At 38.2% G+C, this 16,712-nt stretch overlaps 1 protein-coding gene across 2 annotated transcripts; it reads left to right on the plus strand.

The window, feature by feature from the left end:
- The first annotated feature begins 1,841 nt into the window (after positions 1 to 1,841).
- EMC7 (ER membrane protein complex subunit 7) lies at positions 1,842 to 16,007 on the plus strand. 2 transcript variants are annotated; one of them, XM_004751022.3, is made up of 5 exons: positions 1,847 to 2,160; positions 6,176 to 6,295; positions 11,589 to 11,727; positions 13,042 to 13,122; positions 15,536 to 16,007. In XM_004751022.3, the coding sequence occupies exons 1-5, from the start codon at positions 1,928 to 1,930 to the stop codon at positions 15,686 to 15,688; spliced, it is 726 nt and encodes a 241-aa protein (XP_004751079.1). In that variant the 5' UTR covers positions 1,847 to 1,927; the 3' UTR covers positions 15,689 to 16,007. The 2 variants fall into 2 exon arrangements, with proteins under 2 accessions (XP_004751080.1, XP_004751079.1); XM_004751023.3 differs by lacking the exon at positions 6,176 to 6,295 and having other exon boundaries at positions 1,842 to 2,160.
- The last annotated feature ends 705 nt before the right edge of the window (positions 16,008 to 16,712 follow it).

Consider the following 16,712-nt stretch of genomic DNA (forward strand, 5'->3'; position numbering starts at 1 on the left):
TACAGTCCTTCTAAAATATTTCATTATAATTATAGTTTCTTTTATAAGGCATGAGTCCAAGAGATACATTATGGAATAATTCTTGCATAATTTAAAGTTGAATACCTATGCAGTTCCTAGAAAACACCAGAGATAATAGTATTTCACACTGTTAGAAAACATTACTGGGACTTCTCTACTCCATCTATGCCGGCGGAGGTATAAGCTGGCATTTGAGGGGTTCAGATCATTAGTTTTTTTTTGTATTAGAGTGACAGTAAGGTAGGGGAACAAAGAGAAAGGCAGAAATGGGGATGCAGAGTTCAGTTGCTGTTTGCTGCTGGTGTTCTTCCACTCTGCCCACTATAAAAAGCAACCCCCCCAGCTCCCACATACAGTATTAAGATCAACACTGATTACCTACTAATTAAATTGAACATGTGTCTAAGACACCAACAAAGCAGGGTCACCAAGAATATGTAAAAGAATATCAGAAAATTTAGGGATGAAGCTATTTTTATGTCAGCATATTGGTAAATTTTGTAACACTTTAAAAAAGTGAAATTTTCGGGGCGCCTGGGTGGCTCAGTGGGTTAAACCGCTGCCTTCGGCTCAGGTCATGATCTCAGGGTCCTGGAATCGAGTCCCGCGTCGGGCTCTCTGCTCAGCGGGGAGCCTGCTTCCTCCTCTCTCTCTCTCTCTCTCTGACTGCCTTTCCATCTACTTGTGATTTCTCTCTGTCAAACAAACAAACAAACAAATAAATAAATAAATAAAAAGAAAAGTGAAATTTTCTTTCATAGTTTAGTGTAGTTGTACTACACTAGCGTAGTGTAGTTTAGTGTAGGGTTGTAGCACCTGATAATCTTTTTACCGTAGCTTTGCATCTTCCAAAGACCAACTGTGAAGCAATGGCTACCTTCAGAGGGAAAGTACCCCTAACCCACAGTCGCTGATGCTCAGGAGAATATAGAGTATGGTGTGGCCCCAGGGGCTGCATCTCTACCCCCTGCCAGCGGCTCAGAGGACTTGGTTCTCGTATCCTTTTCCCCAATTTTTGTTATTTTTCTTTGGGACGCTAAGTCTAGGAGTTCACAAGGCAAAAAAAAAAAAAAAAAAAAAAAAAAGGCGTTTCCCTCGATAATCTTCAATATAGATTTGTACCCAGAGATTTGTATTCGAAAGGACAACGTTGATAGCTAACAGAAACCTTGGGCACGTTCCTTCCCTTTCTATCATCAAGAAAATGAAAAGATTGAAGATGATCCCTGAAATCTTGACTTAATCCCCGGGATCAGTACTGGCAGGTCGCCCCATCCCTAACGTTGTGTTTACGGTAAAGCGTTCAAAATCGAACGAATGGTGTAGTACCAGACTAAATGTCCCTCAACTCTTTCCTTTTTCGCCAGAGGCAACCCTTAGTAAATCGTTGTGTATCTTTTCCAGCTATTTTCTATGCCGATACACGATCGCCTTTAAACACTCAAATGGGAACATTTTCATCTCACACGCCTTGGGGAATCTCTAGAACTTTTCTGAAAGCTCTCTTCGGAACCCGTTTCCCCGAAAGCCGGAGCCTCATTCGCAGACACAACTGAGAGCGTCGCGGCTCTCAGTCTCACAGTCTTTTACTCTGAGGCGGGGCCGGCTGCCACAGCAACACACACCTCCCCACTTTGGCTTTGTGGGCGGCCCCCCTCAGAGGCAGCTGACACTTTCCTCGGACCGCCTTCCAATCCCGAGCGCCGGGAGTTCGCGGCGGTGCTTTGCCTCATTTCCGCCTCGCAAGGCGATTGGCTCAAGAGTCCTTCCTTCGGGTTTGAGCCCTCAGCTCGCGCCAGGACCCCGCGCACTGTGATGACGACATCGGCCGGCGGCGGCGCCGACGACACCTGGGAGGCTGGGAGGGCTTCCGGGGCTGCCGGCCTGGCCGCTGAGAGCTGCTGTCATGGCGGCCGCTGTTTGGGGCTTCTTTTCCGTCCTTCTTCTGTTGCTCTCAGGGGATGCCCAGAGCTCGGAGCTGCCTGGGGCTACTGCCGATGGATCAGGCGGGACTGGGGTCGGCACAGGAGATCGCTTCAAGATTGAGGGACGTGCGGTTGTTCCAGGAGTGAAGCCCCAGGACTGGATCTCGGCCGCCCGAGTGCTAGTAGACGGAGAAGAGCATGTCGGATTCCTTAAGTGAGCATCCTATGGGCAGCGGGAAAGCGGTTGGCGTGGAAGCCGGAAGGGAATTCCTTCTAGGAGAGCCAAGTGTCAAGAACTGACGACGTCGCTGTCGGAGGGTGAAAGGGTGGGCGTCAATAGCATTCTGTGCCTGGAGACCTTGGGAAGCAACTCGACGCTTTCCCCTATTTTCCCCATCACCCCATTCCGTGTATCTCAGAAATAAGGGTGGCAGGTGCTTGCCCCAGGGCCGGAGCAGTGGGATCCGTTATCTTCAACTCCATTTTTGCCTTGTAGGGGTCGACCCCTCCTGGGCCCTGGCGATAGGTGGACCCCTTATTTGTTTTGTGCTGAATTCTTTCCTTTGCATCTCATTTGGTCTCTTTAGAATCTGGCCACTTTTTGCATTCATTTCAGTCTTTTAGCAGTTTGATGTTGTGTAGAAAGATGCTAAACAAGTGGGAATTCTCAAAACCCAAAGGACTTCTATGATGGCATAGACTGGGAGGCTAATGTTGCTGCTTCTCAAATTAATGGGCCCTGAAGTCCCTAATCAAAGCACCTTTTTTTTTTATGCCTGGTGGTGGGATTGTTGTTCTTTTTTACAGTTGAATTCATCGAGGGATTTGAAACATCACACTTGGTTGCATTTATGTGAGACTGGGGTTTCTCCACATTTGCTTACATGCTTCTTTCTTTTCTAGTTATTAGCAAAAATGGGATTTCAGCCTATATTAAGGAACGTAGTGAATTTATTAGCATTCCAGTTTTGCAGTCGCCTGCTTTTCAGATGTTTAGGCACAAATGTGATGTTTTAAGCCTTTCAATCACTGCTTGGGAGGTGAAACTGTGAACTGAAAGAAAATATTTAGGAAAGGAAGTGTTTCTCTGATAGGTTTGTATACCAGCAAGTGGTATTTGCAACCCATACATCTTAAATTTGGACGTTTACTTCTAAATCTGATTTGCAAATATTCAGATTATCCAGGTGCTGTTGAATGAGATTTGAATCTCAGATTAATAGATAATGATGAAAAGTTAGTCTTTTAATACTATTTGTATTTACAAATCTGGCATTAGGGCATTCTTTAGGGTTTGTCCCAAGTAATGATGTTTTAATGAAAAAACTCAATTAAACCTTGGTTTAGTTAGTGTAAATTGATAATGTAAATAGTGTAAATTAATAGTGTAAATTGATGTTTTGGCTTCTCTTTTCTGCAGTATTCAATTCTTTTAAAAAGCATTTATTAGTTTAGTTTTTTGAAGATTTAATTTAATTAATTTATTTATTTAACAGACATACACTGAGAGAGGGAACATAAGCAGAGGGAGTGGGTGAGGGAGAAGTGGGCTCCCCGCAGGGAGGCCGATGTCGGTCTTGTTTCTAGGACTCTGGGATCATAACCTGAGCTGAAGGCAGACGTTTAACGACTGAGCCACTTAGCTGCCCCTATTATTTTTATTTTAAAGTAATGTATAAGCAATATGTTTATTGAAGAAAACATAAACAAATTAGGGATAACAAGACTTAACATTTTATTGTATCTTTTCCAATGAATTTTTAATAGTAAAATACAATATGTAGTACTTTGTTATCTGTTTTTTTTTTTTAATCCCCCAGTTAATATTTTGGGAGCAGTTACTTACACTATTTCATGTTCTTCTGTTTGTAGAAAGGCTAAGAATTAATATGAGGTGCTTATGGTGGGAAACTTCTTGGAATAGGGATAGTAATTGTTTTGTACTTGTTATGCATAATTAGCTTGTAGTTTTGACTTACAGTTAGGCTTGTTGGAGGTGACTTGGGCCTTGTCTAATAGAAATGAGGGGAGTTTTGACAGAGGGTGCTTCATGCCACTTATTGCCCCCATTCACTGTGTATATAAAGCATGACTTATTTAAGCAGTCTTCTGTTTGGGGACATTTAGGTAGTTTTCAGTTTTTTGATGTAGTAGATTTTATGCACTATACTTTTGGGGGGGGAACTTTTTGTTACGGAAAATTGCAGACATACACTAAAATAAATGATAATTTCATGAATGTTTAGGTACCCATCACAATCTACTGTTCCGTTTCATGTCTCCTCTGTACCACATTTTTTTTTTCTGGAATATTTAAATATCACCCTAAATATAATCTCCCTTGAAAAAGCATTATTATGTGTCTCTAAAAGGTAAGGGCTTAAACGCTCACAATACCATTATTGACTTAATAAAATAAGTAATAATGCTACAGATTCATCTAATACCCAGTTCGTTTATCTCAAAAATGCTCCATGTAATTCTCTCAAGTCAGGATCCAACAAAGCTTACATATTGCAGAATACATTTTTAAAACCAAGTTTTAAAATTACATTATAAAATTTATATGTTATCTTTCGCAAATACTTGTCTTACGGTGAAAAATAGATTTGCTTTTTCCTTTGGGTAGTTAGATCTGCTGTTGTGTTTCTCAATCATTAGTTTAATTCTTTTCTGGATCTAGAAAAATATTTTGAAGATGGTTCATTGAGGGTCCGATAAAGAAGCAGAAGACACCCAAATTAGAATAATTCAAGGAAAGCTAATGAAGGGATTAAACACTGTAGTCATGGTATAGGGAAACAACCAGATTGTGCAGTACTCTAGAGGCTACTATTACCTCTAAGCCTGAAGGAATTTGGGGAGGTAAAGTTTACTGGGACCTAGCGGGGAAGAAAGGACTGCCTTCAGAGGAGCACTGTCCCTTGACACAGCAAGTCAGAGGTGGCCTCTCAGGGAGAGAGCTGGGGAAAAATATGCTAAGCTCATTTTCTTTCCTTCCTTCAGTCTACAAAGAGTTGAAGGGTAGTGAGTGGGTGCAAAGGCCCAGCAATGGTATCTAGCCCAGGAACAAGTTAACTTGATGTTTACATTTCAGTTCTGTTTTAGTTCAGTCTGTACTTTGAAATAGCAAGGAATGTCTTTTCCTTTTACTTTTAGTAAATATTGTGGGTGTGGCAGAATAAATTAGTCCTTCAGCTGTGAAACAGCCTAAGGATTTTTTTTTTTAAAGACTTTATTTATTTATTTATTTATTTGGGGGAGAGAGAGAGCGCGCGAGTGAGCAAGCACAGAGGGAGAGTGAGAGGGACAAGCAGACTCCGCACTGAGCAGAGAGCCTGATTTGGGACTCAATGGCAGGACCCTGAGATCATGACCTGAGCTGAAGGGAAACACTTAACCGACTGAGCCACCCAGTTGCCCCGAAAGAGCCCAATGATTTAAGAAGCATTATGTAATGTATTATGATCCAGGGACTTCTCTGATAAAGCAGTTCCTTTTAGGATCATTTGTTTTTTCCTGAAACAGAAACTTCGTTTTCCTCAGAATGTCAGTTTCCCAATATTAAAACAAATTGATTTTGATCTGTGAATCTGAAATTATCAGCCCTTGGATGGGGTGGTTTTCTAAGTCTAGAAGGTTTTGAAAAAAATCAGTATGGAAAAGGCAGATAGTTTTAACTACATAAACCTGTTAAACTTCTGTATATCCAAACAAAAGTAACCAGAGTAAATGGGAACTATTTGTAACAAGTGGAACAAATTGTACTTGATGGCCTTCTTGTTAGAAAGAAAGACAACAAAATGCAAACAAAAACTAGGGGGGGGGGAGCCATTTATTTTTAATTAAGGAGTTGTTGCAGGCAAAATTGGAACCTTAATGTAGTAATGATGCATATTGATAATTTCTCCTGAATGAAGACATGGCTTCAGAATTGAAACTGTGCCGCTGTTATCAACTATCCCCCAGAAGGAACTAGAAGTACTTTCTATGTCAGGATTCTCTGCTCCTGTGGAGTGCTGTGGTGTATTTTCCAGAACCCTTACTGTGTGATTATGGAAGCTGAAGCATGGGGACAATTCTTGCCAGTTTGGGGACTTTTTTTGTTGTTGTCAATTTCTGTGTCATTTGATGGGGGGGTTGATTTGGGAGTTAACAGGTGATTTAGAACATAAGAAAAAAGCAAGCTGTTGATCAGAAGTATCTAAATATGATTTTCATTTTTCTAGGACAGATGGGAGTTTTGTGGTTCATGATATACCTTCTGGATCTTATGTAGTGGAAGTTATATCTCCAGCTTACAGGTTTGATCCTGTCCGAGTAGATATCACTTCAAAAGGAAAAATGAGGTAAGGGCACCTGATTTAGTTTTTACAAAAGGCAAGGCTGCTGAGTACCTCCTATATTCCTTTTAGAATTTATAGTTAGGGCTGAAAAGTTTCTCATTTAAACTAGGTATTCCATAAAAATATCCTTATATTGTCTTTAATTTTAAATTTTTTTCCTCTCTGCCCCAACCTCCCAATATCCTTACATTGTTTTAATTGAGCATTGGTAATACTGCAAAGTTGAACTTCCTCCTGCTCTGGCTTAAATTTATTTTACTCCTAATATTATAATAGAGAAGAGGCACTTCTTCATTCATTACCTACTGAAGAATGAAGAGGCACTTCATTCTTCATTACCTACTATGAGAGCAAAAGCCCTGTGAAAGTTATAATTGAAATAATGATTGTCAGTTAGTTAAGCTTCTGTCTTCGACTAAGGTATGGTTCCAGGACCCTGAGAGTCCCACATCTCATCCTTGCTCAGCAGGGAGGCTGCTTCTCCCTCTGCCTGCTGCTCCCCTGCTTGTGCGCTCTCTCTCTCTTTCTCTCTGACAAATAAATAAATCTTAAAAAAAAAAAAAGGAAATATGATTATTTAAAGTGGGAAATTATTTAACTTTTCTAAATTAGAAATAGTATATGCCACCTGTTTTTCACTGGGATATTTTGACAGTACCTCTTAATATCTACTTAATAGTTGTATTGATCTGGAAATTTCTTTAGTTCTTCCTTTCTGAAATATTTAGTGTGCAGTGGAAATTTAGTATTTTGGGGGCAAACAGTGGATTACATTGTATAGTTTATCTCAAAGTGAGGATCATGATGAGAAAAGAAAAAAGCACAGTATAATTTCTAAGTAGATGAGCATATGCTTTGAAGTTGAGGTGAAAAGAATGTGGGAATAATTCAGGCCGTGAGTATAGAATACCACAAATCCATTTGAAGTTAGAATCTGTTGTGTAGATGTCCACAGTTATTCCTTCTGTTATTCAGCATTTAATTTATTTATTTATTATTGTCCCATACTAGTAGTATTCTCTTTGGTCTAAACTGACCAATAAATAAATAAATAAATATTTTTTTTATTTATTTGTTTTTTCTAGCTTTATTGAGGTATGGTGACAAATATGAAAGAATTTTGAGTGGTAATGTCTCTTTGAGCTATCACAAAATGACTCCATGTTACAGTAATAAAGCGTAAGTCTTGGAAAGGCAAAAATAATTTGGGGGTTCTGTTTTATTGCTGACCTTTTTGGTATGTGCCGAGAATATTTGGGTTGATTTGTAGCGACCCCAGATTGAGCTGAATGATAGAGATATGTTCAGTTGATACCATAATATTTACATTTGAGATAGTGTTTACACCTAAAATGTTTTTCTTCTTTCTTCACCTTATGTTTTGCTTTGTTTTGTTTTGGGACACTGAATGTCATAAAAGTATATTATAATTCACGTAGAGTGAGTCTCACGTAGAGCTGTCTCATCCTTTATATTAGCTACAGAGTAGTCCATTGATGCCTGTGCCTATTGATGGGTAGGTAGGGTTTTCTTTCTCCTCCTTTTTTTTTTTTTTTTTTTTTTTAATTTTTTTAAGGATTTTATTTATTTACTTGAGAGAGAGACAGTGAGAGAGAGCATGAACGAGGAGAAGGTCAGAGAGAGAAGCAGACTCCCCATGGAGCTGGGAGCCCGATGCGGGACTCGATCCCGGGACTCCAGGATCATGACCTGAGCCGAAGGCAGTCGTCCAACCAACTGAGCCACCCAGGCGTCCCTCCTTTTTTTTTTCTTTTTTTTTTTTTAAGATTTTATTTATTTATGAGAGAGAGCTATAACAAGAGAGAGCAGAAGCACCCGAGAGCTAGAGAGGGAGAAGCAGGCTCCCCACTGAGCAGGGAGCCCAGTGGATCCCAGAATCCCAGGATCCTGGGATCATGACCTGAGCTGAAGGCAGACACCCAATGACTGAGCCACCCAGGTGCCCATTCTTTCTCCTTTGTTAACATGTGTAATGAACAGAGACAATTACAACTTACATTCTTGATATTATCATGAAACTAATATAATGATGCCACCAAAAATGATGTCACTTAGAAACGAATTACCCCCCTGATTTTTGAAGTTAAAATTGTTGTCTTAGAATAGTCTAGTTTGTCCAAGTTCTTTTTTTTTTTTTAAGGTTTTATTTATTTATTTAGCAGACAGAGATTACAAGTAGGCAGAGAGGCAGGCAGAGAGAGGGGGGAAGCAGGCTCCCTGCCGAGCAGAGAGCCCAACGAGGGGCTCGATCCTAGGACCCTGGGATCATGACCTGAGCTGAAGGCAGAGGCTTAACCCACTGAGCCACCCAGGCGCCCCTAGTTTCTCCAAATTCTAATCATATTTCTTGCTGTTGGCTGTTTAGAGCAAGGGTAAAGCTTGAATTGAAGGTAATCTCTTGTAAATATGTTTATAAATATTTGATTAGAATAAGTGGATTTTTTTTAAAGTAGTTGAAGCACATTAGGTATCAAATTTCTCACTTCTTTTTTTAGAGGCATGAAGATTTGTAAGAAAATATATAGGTAAAATCTTAGTATGTTAAATTTAAACTTTAAAGGACTTACCATGGGACGCCTGGATGTCTCAGTCATTAAGTGTCTGCCTTCAGCTCAGGTCATGATCCCAGAATCCTGGGATTGAGTCCCGCATTGGGCTCCCTGCTCAGAGGGAGGGAAGCCTGCTTCTCTTTCTCCAACTCCCCCTGCTTGTTTTCCCTCTCTCGCTGTCTCTCTTTCTGTCAAATAAAGAAAATCTTAAAAAAAAAAAAAAAAAAAAAACCTTTAAAAAAAACAACAGACTTATCATGACTTTTTATATATTTTAAAATTGTAAGTTTAGAGATGGGTGGGTATGTAGATTACACTGTACATTATGTATACATTTCACAGGTTTTTAAAGAAATATCAAAAACACTAAATACTGGGGGAAATGAGAGTTGTTAAAAGGGGATGCTTGGAGATGCCTAGGTGGCTCAGTCAGTTAAGCTGCTGCCTTCAGTTCAGGTGTGATCCCAGAGTCCTGGGATCGAGTCCTGCATCTGGCTCCTTGCTCAGCCGGGAGCCTGCTTCTCTCTCTGCTTCTGCCTGCCACTCTGCCTGCTTGTGCGTGCACGCTCTCTCTCTCTGATAAATAAATAAAAATCTTTTAAAAAGGGGGGGGCATGCTTGTCTATTAGAAACTATAATTTAGGGCGCCTGGGTGGCTCAGTGGGTTAGGCCGCTGCCTTCGGCTCAGGTCATGATCTCAGGGTCCTGGGATCGAGTCCCGCATCGGGCTCTCTGCTCAGCAGGGAGTCTGCTTCCTTCTCTCTCTCTCTGCCTGCCTCTCTGCCTACTTGTGATCTCTCTCTGTCAAATAAATAAATAAAATCTTTAAAAAAAAAAAAAAAGAAACTATAATTTATATTTATGTATTTTTGCTCTGAATTTTGAATAAAGTAAGCAAGTGGAAATATTTTTCTATATATAAAGGTTTTTGCTTTGGGTAAAGAGTACTTCCTTCTTTAGCATTTAAGGACTGATTGCAGCAGTGGGATTCATATTCTCAGTTCCATTCCTGATGATTGGATGCCTGAAGCATATTAAAAACAAGGCCTTTATCATTTTAATAATTGTGAATGGGACAGAATAGAGAAAGAGGGGGATTTAAATAAGATCCTAATATTCTTGGCCAGTATTTTGTAAGCATGCTTGGTATATGATAAACATCTCCTTTTAAATGTATAAGGAAAGTCCTGGGGGACAAATCATAAGCCACTTTCATTCCTGGGGGTTTGATGTTCTAACCAAAACACTCAGATTTGGGGCATCTGGGTGGCTTAGTTGGCTAAACATCCAACTCTTAATCTTAGCTCAGGTCTTGATCTCAGCCCATGGAGCCTACTTTAAAAAAAAAAAAAGAAAAAGAAAAAGAAGAAGCTTAGATTTTATTAGCAGTATGTAGGTAAGAGGTAAGTCTTAGGCTTTCTTTGAGCCAGAATTAGATCTAGGACTTGATTTTCCCTTTGACCCTTGGCACTAAAATCCAAAAAGACCAGGCTCCCAATCTGGGCCTGGACTTTTGGAGGGAAAAATCTCTCCTGAAATTTAATAGTCACCATCCTACCCTCATTGAAATTTAGTGTGTGAATTTATTACTTCCCACATAATCCAGAAACTTTCAGGACATGCAATTAACAAGATCATTCCTGGTCACATTCCTGGACTTGTGATAGAGACAAATGCATAACCTCTTTGCAAGGAGATACTCTCTGTCCAGGCCCGTATGTAAAAAAAAGCACATAACTTATCAAATACCCAAGAAAACAATGTACATTGAGTCAGCAGATGAATTAGACCTCTGAGAACCTTAGACAATAGAATTACTGGATATGAACTATGAAATAGTTTATATTTAAAATGCTAAACCAAATAAAAGACTTATTGCCATAAGAGTAAGATACTACAAAAATAGATCATAGATATTTGAAAAAAGAACAAAATAGAACTTCTCCAATAAATACAGGCTTTGGAATACAAAACTCAATGCATGTGTTAAGCAATTGAACAGAGGTTTGAGGAACTATAAGATGGATCAGAAAAAACTTACCCAGAATCTAGTACACATAAAGGAATGGACACTGTGAAAGAATTTAGTTAAGATGCCTAGTAGAGAATGAAAAGGTTGAACAGGTGTGAAATAGAAGTTCTGAAAGCAAACGAGTGAGCAGCGGGGAGGCAGTTTTCAAAGAGTAAGCTGGAACATGTGTGAAAGTGGGTTAGAGTTTTGATTAAAGTTAGTGCATCTCAGGTGAAAATGTAGTGTTACCTATAGCACTGTTGCAGGACTTTCTTGAATCATAAATTTTTCTTGCAAAATAGACTTGAAAATTAGGTATGTTTATTAATTCATCTCAGACAACCAAAGAGATATGCAGCAATTTTGTATATTTATAGCAAAATTAATTTATTATTAAATATAATCAAAGAGCATTAGAGCTAGAAGAATTTCTAAAAGAGCTTTTGATATAAACAGAGAACTTGTCTAATCCCATAGGCCTATATAATGACAGAGCTACAGCTCAAAATTAGGTCTCCCGATTTCAAGTTTAGTGTTCTTTCTCTACATTTTGCTAAATGCTTTAGAAATATAGATAAGATTTTTAAGATCAAGAGTTTAGATGCCAAAGCATTTTGGAAAAAGCGAAAGGTATTGCTAAAAACTATGAGTAGTTCTTTTAACTAGTAATGTTTTTGAATAAACTACTGATGCTTTTCTCATGTGGCTTTATCAGAGCAAGATATGTGAATTACATCAAAACATCAGAAGTGGTCAGACTGCCCTATCCTCTCCAAATGAAATCTTCAGGCCCACCTTCTTACTTTATTAAAAGGGAATCATGGGGCTGGACAGACTTTCTAATGAACCCGATGGTATGTATCATGCTACAATTAAGTATCTTAACTACTCTCTAATTTGATTCTAGGTAGTCAAAAATGTCTAATCCTGGTGAGGAAGAAAAGACGTCAGATTGTTAGATGAATGGTTAATGGTGAATAGGTTATTGATTTATTGATTTCAGGAAAATAGTAGCTTTGGAAATAATAATGGAAATAATGTAGTGAGAATTGCATGGTTGCTTTGACACTGAAATGTGCAACAGAAATGGGATAAATACTTATGATGAAATGTTTTAAAATGCGAATGGAATAAGAGTATGTGGTTAGTCAAATGTGGAGTTAGCAGTCTCATCCTTCGTTCTACCTGCCTATTAGTTCACTGATGAATGTGCCATCATTTATTGAACAGCTACTATTGGTGGCTTGAGTAAGCATTTTTCTCCTTTTTTCACATGTGTAGTAAACAGAGAAGATATTCTGTGATAATTTAAATACTTGGTATGAAACTGATGTTATGGTATCCAGTAATAATAAAACACTAATAGGATACATTCTTTAGAAACAAATTAAGTTTTTTTTTTCTGCTTCTGGAAGTTGAATTATTATCTTGAAATATTCTAAATGGTGATCATATTCCTTGCTGATAGCTATTTAAATCACAAACAGGAATATTTGGGGAATGTACATTTTTTGAGAGAAATAAATAGTAAAATAAATAAAATAAATAAATAGTCTGATCTGCTATCAGACATAAAGAACCAGGAGGGTAGAGTGCATAGGAGAAATCAGCAATAAAACTCCAAACCTTATTAAGAAATATCTTCCATATTCTCATTTCTGAAATTCCGCAGAAACATACCTAGTGCTAGAAGCGTGGCAGGCATTTTTCAAAACTGATCTGTTGTAGTAGTCACCTGGTACTATGTTGCAGTCTTGAGAAGATGTATATTAATTAGAGAGTCAATATAATATTTTCTGCAAGAACCACAGAGTCATCTGGAAAGATCCCAATTGGCCATCAGGATCCTTGTTCCTAATGCCAGACTGCAGATTAAGGAAATGTTAAATAAAATTGTAAACTCTGCAAAATGATAGGTAGCTCATAAACGAAGTGAGGTGTCTGTAAGGTCCAAACCTACATGAATTAGGCTCTTAATACTCTACAGTAGTCAAACAATGAGGAGAACCTTATATCAGCAGGGCTGGGTCAATAGAATTGAGGTGGTGCTGGTAGTTTTATTCTATATATAACATTTGAATCTTTAATTTCATCATGGATTGTTAAGTGTAGATTTTATTCTTCTGTCAAGTGGGGAAAACACTTTCTGGATTTTTTTTCCTCCATAGGTTATGATGATGGTTCTTCCATTATTGATATTTGTGCTTCTGCCCAAAGTGGTCAATACAAGTGATCCTGACATGAGACGGGTAAGATGTTTGCCCCCTTTGTGGATTTTTGAACCATATTCTGATGCCTGAACCAGCTGTTGTGGCCAAATGGCTTGCGTTTTTTCAGCTTTATCTTAATTCCCAAGCCAAATTCATTCAGAGGCTGTGTTAGCACAGTATCATGTTCCTCTCATTTAATTACTTATTTCCACTGGACCAGATAAATTCAGTTGGTTCTGCCTGATAAAAGCCTGGGTCTCTTCATATAGCTTAAACACTCTGCTTAGTACGACTTTGTGTCTTTGTGCCTCTTTTGTTAAATAGTTCAAATGGTACCCCAATTCATATAGTTTGCAAAATGATGGCTTTTTATGATTTACCTTTATTTTATAAAACTCTTGAGAGTATATATTTAGCTTTTGTAGTCAGATACACACACACACACACACACACGCACAAATTCAGTTAACTAAGGGAGAAAAATAGAATAGTGGCTTCTAGACTTTTCACCACAATATCATACTGGTTTTGCAATGGGCGGGGAGTTGCCAGGTAAGATGCTTCAAATTTAGTGCCACTGCTTTGTCTCTTTTAAATACTTGCTTCCATAAAATCTTCAGAATTCTTTTTAAAGATTTTATTCATTTTATTGACAGACAGAGATTGCAAGTAGGCAGAGAGGAAGGCAGAAAGAGAGGAAGGGAAGTAGGCTCCCAGCTGAGCAGAGAGCCTGATGCAGGACTTGATCCCAGGACCCTGGGATCATGACCTGAGTCGAAGGTAGAGGCTTCAACCCACTGAGCCACCCAGGCACCCCCCAGAATTCTTTTTAAACCCTTATTTTTCTTCTGTCTGGAAACCATCAACAAGCTCATTTCCTCAGTTCCAGGTTTTTCCATTGTATGTAATATATGAATGTATTGACACTTTATTCATTGCTGAATGAACATTTTTTAGTTGATATCTATGTTATAGATACTAGGGATACAAAAATGAGTTGTATATCATCCCTGTTGTCAACAGACTCAGAATCCAGTTAAATGTAGGAAATAGAATGGATTTATAAACACTCTTCTTGCCATCAGAGGATTGTGGGTATATGTGTGAGAGAGTTTTAAATGGGAAAATAAGATACACATCAAATAAATTAAAATGTCTGCTGAGGTAGTAGATGATTAAGTTCTGTAGAAGGCAAGGCATTTATTCCAAGCTGGAATAGCAGAAAAAGTTTCATGATCAAAGAATGCTTTATGATACTTCAGAATGTCTTACTGCCAAATTTGACATTTTTGCTTCAGTGTTGGTCAGAAAGTGTACATCCTATGTCATCCTTGTTAACCAGTTAACCCTGTGGTATCAATAGAAGAAAACATTGGAGGTCACATTGGATCAAAAGTTCATTCCTTGCAGAGTGCTTTGCACATAGTAAGCAGTGTAAAAAGGTCTTTATTCAAGAGCTTCAGAATTGAGGAGATTCAGAAATAGAGTTGGTGATACATTTTTGCAGGGTCTCAAGACCTCTTACGATATACATTTAATTTTTTATGATTAGAGCTTGTTTAACATTTCTGATTTATGCTTAAAATGTTTCTTTTCCTGGATATATCTGTAAGTGCACTTCCTCCTTGAAAACCTGTGTATAAATTCTACCTTTGGGGAGAAAGCCTAAGCTAATATCCAAGTGGTGTTCAACTTTAAATGATAGGTAATACAGTTTTTGCTGGTTTTTTTTTTTTTCATGTGTAAACTAATACAAGTTTAAGTTCACTTTGGAATTTAATGTAAAATTCAAGTGTGACATACATTACATAAATATTGTTGAAGGTGGAGCAGTACTTTATAGATTGTTGGCTTATTAGAGAGAGGACAAAACCTCAAAATAAAAGTGCCAGATCCTTATGAGGTCCTGCCGGTAATTTGTTTGTAGCATTTCTGTTTCTTGCTCTAGATGCTGTGATTGAGATCCCTCAGGCCTTAATAGCATTCACAGATTTACTACTAAGGGCCTTAGGAATGAAGTGTTGGAAATATGTATTTATTGTCCAAACATTTCTGATAACTTTGTATATAGTTAAAGACTGATACTCTTTTTTATATGCATCTAAAGAAAGCACGAGTTTAAAAAAACATTAAAACAGTAAGAGCATTTTAACCAGAAAACAAAATAAGGTGGCAAGAATATGATCACATATAATCATGGGAAATACTCTTTATGAAAACATAAGCTGAATCACACCAACATAAGATTTATTGGACATTAATTAAGGGCCACAATGCTTAGTAGTATAAAGGAGGTATGAAACATGGTTTCTGAAGGGCTGTGGGGTAAAACATTGCTGAGGACCAGTAGCTGCTCTTTGTTCTCTTTCTCTCCTTTAATGGAAGTGTTAGTTGTTAGATGACTTGAAGGATCTTAATGCCTTTCCTTTTACTGTGCTTTGTCCTCTTGCAGGAGATGGAACAGTCGATGAATATGCTGAATTCCAACCATGAATTGCCTGATGTTTCTGAGTTCATGACAAGACTCTTCTCTTCAAAATCTTCTGGCAAGTCTAGCAGCGGCAGCAGTAAAACAGGCAAAAGTGGGGCTGGCAAAAGGAGGTAGTTGGACAGTTGGAGATAGCATTTGCACAAATACGGATCACTGAGTGGCATCCAAGTCTTGAGGGGAAACCATGTGAAGCAACTACTGTAAACTTGAGTCATCTTTAAAGTTGATCTCTTACACCTGTCGTGTGTGGTAACTCTTTAGCACATGTTTTGTACTTGGTACACAAGAAAATCCCGCTTTCATCTTTTGTCTGTATGAGGTCAATATTGATGTCACTGAATTAATTACAGTGTCCTATAGAAAATGACATTAATAAATTATATGAAGTACTATACATTATGTATATTAAAATGTCTTAATCCAGAGATAAAAATGACCTTGTCATTTCTTCTTCACTTAATGTTTCTTTTATTCCAGACAGTTTTCTTCTTTCATTATATGAGGCTTGCAATTGACCTTTCGTATTTAAAAAGAAGTGGTTGATATTTTAGAGCTGCATGCATCATGATTTTTTGTGTAGCCAGACCTTTCACAGTGGTCAGCCCTGCCCTGCACTTAACATTCCCTGGTGTTTGAGATGGAAGCCTATGTTCCTGATGTAGTTTTAATTTTTGTTAGTACAGTTAGTTTTATTAGAGTATGGATATATGAATGAGAGTTGTTGTTACCAGTTCTTAAATTTTGGTTACCATCTATGGGATTCATTACTGAGTGCCAGTAATGTGCTGTGCTTCAAAGTAGGATTCAGAGATGGATAATGTCCAGTGTCTGTCCTTCATAGAGCTTATTATATAGGGAGGAAGCACAATAATAAGAGGGAATGAATGGTCAGGGGAAGGAAGTGCAGCATAGGAGAGCCTTCTGGAGACTAAGGATGGAAAATCAACCTTGGAGCTCCATGCTGTAATGTTGGTAGTACAGCACAGGGAGCTTTTAAATCTCCTCATCTTTCCCATCATTCTCAGACTTGTTGGAATATAGATTACATTACTTTCCAGTCTGGATTATCTAAAAAACTTTTTATTTCAATAAGTTATAAAAATTTCATACCTTTTATTTTGGTTTATTTTAATTAAAA

This window comes from Mustela putorius, unplaced genomic scaffold, assembly GCF_011764305.1.
Source record: "Mustela putorius furo isolate JIRA1106 unplaced genomic scaffold, ASM1176430v1.1 tig00003898_pilon_pilon_pilon, whole genome shotgun sequence".
NCBI lineage: Eukaryota > Metazoa > Chordata > Mammalia > Carnivora > Mustelidae > Mustela > Mustela putorius.